At 38.4% G+C, this 11,884-nt stretch overlaps 1 protein-coding gene across 1 annotated transcript; it reads right to left on the bottom strand.

The window, feature by feature from the left end:
• Nucleotides 1-3,792: 3,792 nt before the first annotated feature.
• LOC306882997 (leucine-rich repeat and immunoglobulin-like domain-containing nogo receptor-interacting protein 1-B) lies at nt 3,793-11,597 on the bottom strand. The gene is made up of 2 exons (XM_079438040.1): nt 11,541-11,597; nt 3,793-6,619 (listed from the first exon to the last, which is right to left on the bottom strand). Exon 2 carries the CDS (start codon nt 6,602-6,604, stop codon nt 4,763-4,765), a length of 1,842 nt encoding a protein of 613 aa, XP_079294166.1. The 5' UTR covers nt 6,605-6,619; nt 11,541-11,597; the 3' UTR covers nt 3,793-4,762.
• Nucleotides 11,598-11,884: the final 287 nt, after the last annotated feature.

Below are 11,884 nucleotides of genomic sequence, written 5' to 3'. Positions count from 1 at the left end.
CAAGAAAAGTAACACCATTGTGCCCTTATGTTATTTAAGAGATGGCGGCTTCTGGCTGTTTGTGAACATTACAGAATTGCTCCACTTGATCCCAGCAGAGCAGCTACATTACAAATAAAACTATTCTGTGAGTGAGCCATTATCCTGGCTGCTTTATGCATGAAGAGCAAGACCACAATGCCATAATTAATTTACTCTTCCAAGGTTGATTTATTCTGTTAGCTGCTCAAAGAAGTGAATAGCGACAGAAAATCACACTGTCATTCCTGAATCTATGTTTTAGCTGAGCTTTATCTGATATTATGTCTTTATAATAGTTCATTGTAATTGTGTGCCTCATGCAGCATCCCTTCTGCAGTTTATTATGATTTCTTGAGATGTAGTAAACACTTAATGGTAGCCTACGTTTTATTGTGCTGTATGCTGTTGCTCGGTGACTGCATGCCAACAGTTAAACAGACTCAAAAATAAGAAATGCCTAATCCAAAATGGCCATGACCAACACCTCAATATTTGATAAATGCATATTGCTGATAGCCTGGAATGAGGATACAGAGAGGAAAGCCTGCTCATGAGTGAAATGCCATGCGTTTCTATATTTGAAACTGTAAAAACATTTAATTTTTGAATGAGCTTTTTTGTGTGTGTGTGTGTGTAATCCTTAAAGTTTAAGTTTAGACAACTTTAGACAACTCTTAAACTGTAATCATTGCATTGCAACTTAATTTGAACAATCTTCAGTCTATCTTATTTTTGAGCTTCATGTTATCATCTATAAGTCATAAATAATCTGTATGAATATATCAGTGGCACTCAGTGACACTATCAACCACAACATTCTTTTGAATAGACTAGAAAATTATGTTGGCATTAGTGGAATTGCATTGGCATGGTTACGGATACTTATCTGACTGTCATCAGTTCGCAGCAGTGAATGAAGAGGTATCATATCAATCACAAGTGCAGAATGGAATACCACAAGGATCAGTACTAGGACTGTTGCAACACGGTGTTAGCTTTCACTGTTATGCCGATGATACTCAGCCCTATATTTCATCTCAGCCTGACAAAACATACCAATTTGAAAAATTAACAGAATGCATAGTTGAAAAAAAAATAACCTAGAGCACTGTCTAACACTTGATGGCTGCTCTGTCAATTCTTTGTCATCAGTTAGGAATCTAGGAGTGCCATTTGATAGCCATCTTTCTCAAAACCATGTTTCTAGCATTTGTAAAACCGTATTTTTCCGTCCTAAAAATATATATAAATTATGCTTTCAATGTCAAATGCAGCAACATTAATTAATGCATTCATATACCATATAAGAAAGATGCAACTTGCTATGTGTGTGTAAAAACCATTAAAGAAGAATGCTATAATTTAATTTGAGAAGGTTACTTTTAATCTTATAAGAAATTACATATTCCCACCTCAGGCCCAATGTATTTAATATTATACTTTTTTCTTCAATGCCCAATTCTTAAATATGAGGAAGTAGTAGCTTCCTAAAACAATAATGCATTGTTACTGTCTTACCCCTAGGCTCTACATTATTTCAGTCCCACCACAGAACTGCAGAATTGATGTACTTAGGTAGGTAGTTTCACTCTGTGTTTATCACACCGAATCACACATTGAAAAACAGAAAGTAATAACCCATGACATTTCCCTTTCAAAACATGTTTTGTGCAACACCATTTAACCTTGTTACAGAAAAAGAGGTTGAAGGTGAACACAAAATTGACTAATGGTGGGCCTTAACAGTAAATATCATTGCACATTATTCACAGTCAATAGTTCTGTAGCTTTTTGTGCAAAAACTGATCACTGGTGTGAGGTTGAGAAGACAATAGAAAGACAAATTCACCATTTTCTATAAAAATACATTAGGAAAATAACAGCAAGTCTAGTATAAAAGATCTACTAACTCCCCACTTTTTAACAAATCATGTCATGATGCTTCGAACATTATGTTTTCACTGATCCAAAATAGCATGTATCCATCTTCCTCTCACTGGAGCCAACAGATGAACAAGTTCTTTATAAATCAGAGGCTAAATACACCCCTCAAGATGAATGAAGTGGCATAATCTGACATAATTAAAGACTGGGCAGTTCACTTCCACTAATATAACAGAAACACTTACCTCACAGACGTCACAGCTTATCACTGTTAGTTTATCCATATAGCCTGTAGGATTAACAAACTGCATGACCATTTTGTGTAACAGTAATCTACAAATTACAGTGGCAGAAGGGATCATGATGACGAATTACAGTCAGACATGCACATTTGTTTTAAAATATGTTGGTGTCTAAGACTATTAATTCAGTAAATACTATACCCTGTAAAAATGATAAAAAGCTCTAAATAAAATAAAGATTACTGAGTACATTTTACAGGAAAATACTATTTCAATCTTTCTACTTGAAAAAAATGTGTTTAATTTAGTGCATTACTTGCCATTTATTCTCCTTGGGACACAAGCCCAAGGAGGCAGAACATATTAATAACAAAAAGACAAAATAGTATCCAACAGAGATTAAATATGCCTCCTCGTCCTTTACATTTAAATTCATATTTTAGTTGCTGATAGTTACTAAATATTTTAGCCAACTTTGTATTAACCTGAATAAATCATTTTTGAATAACACAGCCTCTATTACCAGATATTGGCTTTGTTCTTAATGGTCTTACCTCACTAAATACTAATCATCTCTATTCTTTAATTTTTGCCTTTCTTCTCTCTGGCATCTGGATGCTCCACTTCCTCTCTCATTAATGTTCACCACTCCCTCCCTTGCTGTTGTATTTGCTCAGTATTAAAGAGCTGTGCGGGTTGGCCAACTGTTTGTGAGTCATCTCAGTAGAAAAAGGGCAGGAAGACAATCTTACACAACCATCACTTCCCATTTAAACATGAGGTCTCTGTGCTTAGACTCCAGCTGACACATTTTCCATTATGCCCCTGTGAGAGATGATGGGTTGTCAGATTGGTCCTTTCCTGATATGTGCGGTGGCTTTGTCCCTGGTAGCTTTGTCTAAATGAGTGTATTCAAAAACTAAAGGATCTCTGAATATTTGGGGATTTGTTACAACATGTTATGGATTACTTTACAAGGCAAAACTGTGAGTGTGTGTGTGAGTATTGGGAGTTGCGAAGAGTTCAAATCTACTGAACAGAGCAAATAAATGCACAACAGTCTTCTTTTGTACACTAGTCCGAGTAGATCATGCAATTATGCATATCTATACTAAAAAACTAACAATGAACTGCTTCTATGTTTATCATTTTAACTGCAGATTGACATTTTTCAAACATAATGGCATATTGTAAATCACTGTACAGAGCTATAATATTACTAAAAGCTACTATTTATCACCCCTACATTGTAGAAATTAAATCTCTTAGAATAATGTGACAAAGACTTTTAATAATTTTTCCCCATTGCTTAATTTTCTTTATGGTCAAAACTAATGCATTTTGAGTTAATTCAGTTAAGAAGAGTCAGGTATATAAGGACTCCACACAACCTATAATATTAGGTTGATTTAACACTTCAAATCCATTCTCACTAACGTTATGACGTGTTCTACCCACAAACACTGAAATGAGTATTTACAGAGAAAATATGTTTTCAGAAAATGTTGAATAGTAAAATGAGGGACAGTGACGGTTTTAACAGTACATTAGCGCAGCGTCTCTATCTTCCTGTGTACCTTACCAGCTCTCAAGGTTTAATTCACAGAGCAGAGCAAAAGAAATGAGCAAAGACATTGAAGTATAAAAGCTTGTCATTTTAATATGTTTTACAGCCATCCATTGTCCCAAAATCAGCACTGTAAGTTTCAAGGGTTGTAGAACACATTTACCTACCGAGCAACACCTGCCTCGTGAGAGTGGTGGAAAATGCATCATAGCATGGCAAATTGACGACATTTTGATGACTAAATCAATAAAATTGTAAACTTTTCACCAGTAGGTGAATAAAAAAGATCTGTAAGATGGAATAGTAGTTTAGTGTACAACCACAGGTCCAATAGTTTGTTGTCAACTTCAGCTTGTTGTCACATGTTCAGTCAAAGCAAATGGCTTTAAATTCAAAGCTACACCTGGCTTTATGATACTATGTCAAAATTGAAATCGCACCATCAAACCATATTTAATGATTAATTTTGAACTTACTTGACCTTTGAGATATTAATGATTGTCAAGTCTAATCAATAAATCAATTTCAACAAATTGATCTCTTATAAAGAGTTGGTAATGGACATTTACAGTGATTTAATTAGACCTATACACTTTGCATGTATCTAGATATAGCACATGCACTCCGGTAGGCTCAACAACCCATAACCTCTGATTGGCTGCATTCAACCACTGTATTGCCCAATGTACATCGAAATAGTTATGTACAGAAAAGAAGACAAAGAGGACAGGTATGAATTCATACCGGTCCTCCTGATTCTGGCTTTTGCACAAATTTCAACAGGACTATGTTTTTCAACACTTACCCGAACAAGTACACAGATTTTTGAAACCCTCAAATGACCTGTCTGCTTCGCCTTTGAGGACACAATCCCTGTGTGACTGATCTGTACAGTCTGTAAAAAAATGTAAAAGGCTTTTTTCCGGAACATTGTTCTTTTCACAATTCCGCAAGGGGTGCAAAGATTACTCCCTTATTCCTCCCTCAAGGTAAGTTTGTTGTCAAAAACATATATTCACGTAATGCACACACAATGGCGATTAGTCTTTTAAATCATCTTCATACTGATCTTGTGAGATCCCTCGGTCGGGCTGCTTTCTCCATCTACTTTCCGTGGCACATACTCAATCTCGATGTTTGGCTTGGCATTGCCTTTCCCTCGGCTCCAGAGGAACAAGAGCACCAAACAGAACAGCACCACTCCTAGGAAAGAGATAAACCCCATGGTGGTAGCGATAATGAGAGTCTTCATATCAAAAGGAAAGGGATCCGTCGCACCAGTTCCATTGGCACCGTTATCATTGGGCTGGTTTGAGATGAAGGCAAAGGTCTTATTGGGCTGATGGGGCCAATTGGGAGAGAAGCTATGAACGTGTAGATGAGCCAAACGGGTGTCGTTTCCTCCTGCATTGACGGCAATGCAGGTGTATGTGCCATTATCTTGTATTTGGGCATATCTAACCTCTAGGGTGCCATCCGGAGACACTGACAGCCGTCCGATGCTTTTAGTAGTGATGAATTGCTTTTTTGGAGACTGCCACATAATCATGGGAGCAGGGTCTCCATCTGCTTGGCAAGGGAATTGGACAGTGGTCCCCTCATCCACAAATCTATGAATGGCTTTGTGATCCTGGATCTTGGATTTCTGACAGGTGAAATAATTTGGTGGGAGAACATCTGGGAAGTCTTTGAATTCTTTACCCTGCAAAAACTCTGGCGATTCACAAGATGGCTGCTGGCGGTTGAAGTTAAGTCGCCATCGACGGCGAAAGACCCAGAGGAGACGACAGTCACATGCCAAGGGGTTGTCGTGAAGAGCCAGTGTCTCCAGGTTGCCGACCGAGTGGAAGGCAGACTCCTCTAAACTGCTTAGACTATTGCTGGATACATTGAGAACCCGAAGGTAGTTGAGTCCTCTGAAGGAATAAGGCTCAATGCTGACTAGCCGGCCCCCAACCAAGTGAAATGCCTGGAGCCTCAGCAAATTGTGCATTTTGTTGCCCTCCACAACCTCGATCGGATTGAAGGAGAGGTTGAAAAATCGAAGGTACACCAGGTGCTGAATGGCCTCATAAGGGATGGCAGTGAGATTGCAGTTTGTAATGCTCAAGGTTGTGATGTTAAGTCCATGGAGGGACTTTGTGGTCAGGGTTTCTAAAAGAGGACAGTTTGCTATCTCTAAGACTTTGAGTCTATAGAGCCTCCTGAAGGAAAAGTCTCGAATGATGTTGACGTTGAGATGCCGCAGCCTGAGGGTCAGCAGGTTGTGAAGATGACTGAAGGCCTCTGTTGGCAAAGAGGTCAGGTTGCATCTTTCCATAGTGAGCTGTTCTAGGCTGCTGAGGCCATGAAAAGCTCTGTGAGAGATGAACACCAGGTCGTTGTCCCCCACCTCCAGTTCTTTCAGGTTGTAAAGATCTTGAAACATGTAGTCCAACAAAATGACAATTTTATTCTCACTAATATCTAATCGAGTGAGGTTACTGAGGCCAGTGAAAACACCCAGCTGAATCAACTTCAGCTTGTTGTTGCGTAGCCCCAGTATTCGCAAGCCAAAGAGGTTGCTGAAGGCCCCTGGTTCAATGACGGAAATTATGTTCTCGTTGAGCTGTAGCTCCTCCAGGTGTTGATAGTTAAGGAATTCCTCCGGGTTGATGGCTTTCAAGCGGTTCTTGCTGAGATCTAACAGCCGTGTGTCAGTGGGAATTCCCTCGGGGAGGGCAATCAGCTTCCGCCGATGGCACACGACCGAGCGCTCTTGGGCACTGCACTCGCAGCGAGAGGGGCAGCCAGTGGCAGAGCCGGACAGCACGGTACCCAGCATCAGGATGAGAATGGGCTGCCAGCACGCCACCAGGTAGCTGTGCCCACTTGCCTCTCTGGCCACCATTTTGATGGTAACCTGCTGAGAAAAAAGATAGAGAGAGATTGAGTTTCATTCCAAGGCAGAAGAAAGGCAAAAGAACTGAGAGACAATCATATTGCTCCTGTTCTTAAAATAGCAAGAGATGGTCTTGGAGAAAATGCTGATGCTTGAAAAATGTAACAGACTACTGCACTGGAACATGCTGCGTAAAGGCAACTCAGAGCCTTGATTAATGATATAACAGAGACATTAAAAAGTAAAAGACTGTATGAGAAAAAGAAAACAACCATAAACAACGCTGGTCATAAAGAAGTATAGCCAAGTTATAAGTCAATCCTATAGGGGAGATATAAGTATATCCTATACTATGCAGGATCTTTTTGAAATATAAAAACATATATTGGATGTTTAACTTTTAACAAAGAAAATGTATTGTCAATAATGGTTTGAACCATTATTCAAGCATGCCATTATTCAAGCATGCCTTGAAGCATGCCAAAAAAATTTTTTAACTACATAAATAATAGATGATATATACAGTATATTATTGCAAAAATTGAGAGCAAGGGACACATAAATCAGGAACATGACCCTACAATGACTTGCACTAACAAAAAAAAAATAATAATAATAAAAAATCCTTTAAAAATAATAATATACAATAATTATTTAATAATTTAAAATAACATAATTATTATAATATTATGTTATTTTTTTATCATTATTATTACTTTGATCATGATTACTTTGATCATGATGGCTACATTTAGAGTAGAACAATTTAGTTCTTAATGGGTTAAATCCAAATCAACTTTGACTCACACTATTTTACTTTGCAAAAGCCCTGAACCTTCAAACTTTACTTCCCAAATTGATCGAGCAAGCTCAATTTCAATCTCACAGCCACTTTCAGCTGTGTGCTTTGATGGAGATCTTAGTTTAGGGCTTGTGAAGAGACTTGTGAAAAATTGACATGAAGGAACTCAAGACACACATTGGACTTGCCAAAATGACACACGAGTTACATTCCACGAGACTCAAGGTTGCTAATTGGACCAGTCAAATACAAATCATGTTAAGTAGACAGGCAAGCTTTAATAATTGATTAGGTAAACTTTAAGTAGCTCCTATTTGTAAGGCAAGTGAAAGTGACCCCAAATTAAATACTTGCGTCAGTGAATTCAAATACATTTATGCAAACTCAGAGGATGCATTATGATATTATGTAGGTTCAAGAGTACAGTGCATATTTTAACACAACTTGTATTTACACATTTGCAGTATCATATCTCAAGGGTAGCTATTATTTTCGACTATATTTCACTTAAAAATATAATTTGCCAAACTCAAAACCTACAAAATGCAGAAAGAGTAAAGTACAACACAACTCAAAGCAATTGTGAAGCTGGGGGGGGGACTTTTGAGGTCTGGTAAATGTGACATACAATAATACATAGGCTGTAAGCTCACATGAATGCACGATCAATCATTAAATCATTCCTTTTCAGAAACAATCTTATTCCTAAATTACGATGATTCCGCTATGTCTAAACCTTTGAAATCACAATCACATTGGAATATTTATAGCCTAAGCTTTATGTTTAAAACAGCTTCTCAAACAGTCTACACAGTAGGCCACATTTCTGCGCTGCAAACCTTAAATAATAACAAAGGATTGCAATTAAAGTTTATAATTCAGATAATATTTTTTTACATAATTCATTTAAATTAATTCTCATTTATAGCATTAAATAAAACATCTTGTCAGAACCTCAAGTAAATTAGCCTACGTATTAGTTTGGTTGTATAATGTCTTCAAAATCATGGGAGGACTATGATGTTCTAAAAATAAATGATCCAGAGTCATAGCTTAAATTATAATGCATTATTAATTATTCTCACCCAGTGTGCCAAGTTCTGCAAACCACACCCCTCTAGCACCAATCGCCACCCCCATACACCCCCCCCCCCCCACACACACACACTCTCCGGGCCCCCCTTTCTTTTGGTCCATTGTGCGATCCATGGCCCAGACTATTATGATCGAATGAAACTGCAAAGAGAGGTGAAAGAAAAGGCCTACATGGAGCCCTCTGTTTAATGCATAGATTTGCCGATTCCATTTCCGAGTGTCTTCAGGTGTGTCAGAAATGTGTAACAAAAGAAAATATTCTTTTGAGTTCCAGCGTGAAATAAGGTGAGTAGTTTTAGCGATAACAATTTCATATTAGTGCTCCTCAGCTAGATCAAAAGGGCCGTTATTGTCAAGGGTGCTTATCCCTCGTTTATCTATCGAGTGTGATCTGCATACAGTCAGGGAGCAGAGCGATCAGGGTACTGTGAGAGAATTACTACATCGATTAAACGATTCGTGTGGCATGAGGAGGTGTGAGGGTGAAGGTCATGACGTAAACAGAGCTGCCAAGAACGGGATGTTTTAATCACGCTGAATCTATCACGATCTTCCCCGGCTGAGCAGGCATCAAGCCTCCGGAGGCATAGCAGGGTTGTTTAAACTGTTATTATGTGTGACATCTCCTGTGATGCAAATTTCTGTTCAATATGCATGTCTCCCAAATATCTGCCAAACAACCACCTTTGACCTTTAACTATAATTGGGAGAATTTGTCTGAGGAGAGAACAGGTCAAAGGTGTTGGATCATTAAAATTATTGACAAATTTGCTTGGAGGTTTTAAATAAAACAAAAGCAGATGGAAATCACTTTAAAATTACAGTAGGTCTGCATGGTGTGATCACAGTTTCCCTAATTAAACATGGCCGTTGCTTCCAATATCAAAAAATCGTATTTTGTTCACTGTTGTGGTGTCGCATAGTACTCCCACAGGAAGAAAATAGCTCGCTCATGGGCAGAAATTTGTACCTGTTTTACCACTGACAAAATGCGAACTGTAAACATTTATGCTGCTATTTTTTGGCCTGCAACTTGCAAATGCTTGCCAATGGGCAAAGTGAAAATTATGATAGTTTAAATAAAAAAGAAAAGCCAAAAAGCCTAATTATCATTTAGCACAAATGGTTTGGCTGATTTTTTTTTCTTCCAGATCAAAATGATGGATAGCATACACACACACACACACTTCCATCTTTGTTCCTAATCACTGTAACCTTTGTTTTAGCCCAAATGCTAAGGTATGCAAATGCTTTAAAACTAATTTGGCCTCGGTGGTCAACTGATGGCAATTGAAAAGCCACTACACAAAGTGTTGGATTTATTATCCAATTAAAAGATTAAATCATCACTCAGGAAGCCCCCATTCTGTGAACATACAAATCAAAGTCTGTCAGGCGACTCTGAATAATGCATGAAGAAGGAAAAAACTGCTTCTCTCTGTTGCATTGCCAGAATATTGCATTGACGGAGTAATTCTCAATATAGTGAACTCACTCACATGGTCAATAGCTCATCTTATTAGTCAACAGCCCCGCATGCATTTCCATGCTGAGAATTGTGTCTTTAAAAGCATATCTACCTCAGGGCACTTTAGTGTAACCAACCATTCCGGGCATGCAATATATTCCGACAGAAATGCACTCCTTTAGCCTGATTGATTTGAAGAAATATACTGTAGTCAATGAGATCTGCATATGGCAGGAGGGAGCAGTGCACTTGTATTAGATTCTTCAATTCGAGCCAGTTCTGTAACAAGCAAGCACGTCACTAATAAAAAGCCATTTCAATTGTCATAAATTTTCCGTTCCCTCGAAAAGCGAATTAAATGTGCAGTTTACATTAAATCGTGATGTGTTGAGTATGCATCAACATTCCCGTTTTAGAACGGCACTAAACATTCTCTTTGTTTAATAATTACTACCCAACCTTCAGTCACACGACAGGCTGCGTTCCGTCTAAAGCAAGTTGCTCTCCCAAGATCTTTGTGGTGGAAATTACATTTTCTCCTCTGTTCTTTTCCCTCAGTAACATGGGGAAGGTCATACCATTCAACCCTGCCCGCTAGCTCGAAGGGAAGAAATAAAGTGTCAACCACAAGTTTATTTTAACATAGTGCTCCTCTGAGAGCGGGACCCTCAAATGTAATGCCCTATTTTGCCATATTGCAACATCCATTGTAACTTAAACTCAACATGGCATGGCTTCGCAGAGGAGAAATTCAGAAGACTGTTGATCAGTCGAGTTCAATCAGGCAATGAAATATGAGCAAGTTAATTGACAAGTTCATATTCGGTTCATACTCAAAGGGTCTGCAGACTTGCTTTTCAATTATCTGTTGTCAGCGGGTGGGAGGAATTAGCAAGGCTTCTTTTTCACAAGGTGTTTGCCGGCTGATGCCTACTTCCTCTCCTAATGGAGGACTAGATCACTTTTAGATTACTGCACCTTCCCAACACTCATGAAGTTAATAAGTGTTGCACTTCAAAGATTTGTTCTCTTCTTTGCTATTTGTTACTTTCAGGGCTATCTGTCAAACTAGAGGGCAAAATCAATTCTGCCTCCAACGTTGAAAAACCGAGCTATTTATCTGTTTAAGCTAGAGACCCTCACAGAGAAATGCATTTTTAAGGTTGAAGCTCTTAACAAATATGAGGATTTACCATTGTCAACAAAAAAAAAACTATTGTTTTTCACAGATGTTTTGTTTCGAGACAAATTACACAGACGAAACCAAACACGCCTGTCACGGCGGGATCGAGATTCATCGTCATCTGAAAGCATAGAGGACGGCTATCATTTGAATTGATTTTATATTTTCATGTTACACCGCTCATGTGTTTGAGTGCTCACTGGATGATATTCTGTCTCTCCCACTCATGTACAAATGTAATTCAACCCAAAGGTCCATCTTCCTGCTCTCTCTCCCACTCCATCCCCTCCGTTTCATCCTGGCGATAACCTTGAGAAAAAATATCACGTCGGACCATCTACAGCTACGCAGTCTCCTTATTTTCTCTCCCTGTTCACCATCGTACTCCTGACCTTGCTGGTGAGCCTCGGCTTGACCAAACAAGACAAATAAGCAAAGCTTGGGAGTGACCCACTTGCACATTCCTGTTTATTTGTGTTTTATAGGCTCAAATAAGGGTTTCAGTTGACAAAAGATATATTAAATTGTACTCAATACATTCAAATCACAACAGTGTTTAACTAGAGAATATAATGTTTCTCCTTCCTATATTTGTGCATTTGTTTAAAGTACACTGGGTTTACTGTGTATTCCAGTTGGAACTGTTTTCTCTCTATATGCATGTTAAACACACTCCTGTTGTGGCAAATGTGTGCTTCAGTCAGTGATTTAACTTCAAGTTTAGATAAAACAGTCATGAAA

The sequence above is a fragment of the Barbus barbus genome (genome assembly GCF_936440315.1).
Source record: "Barbus barbus genome assembly, chromosome: 2".
Classification (NCBI taxonomy): Eukaryota; Metazoa; Chordata; class Actinopteri; order Cypriniformes; family Cyprinidae; genus Barbus; species Barbus barbus.
Note: the sequence above shows the minus strand (reverse complement) of the source record. Positions and strands in the feature narration are given on the sequence as shown.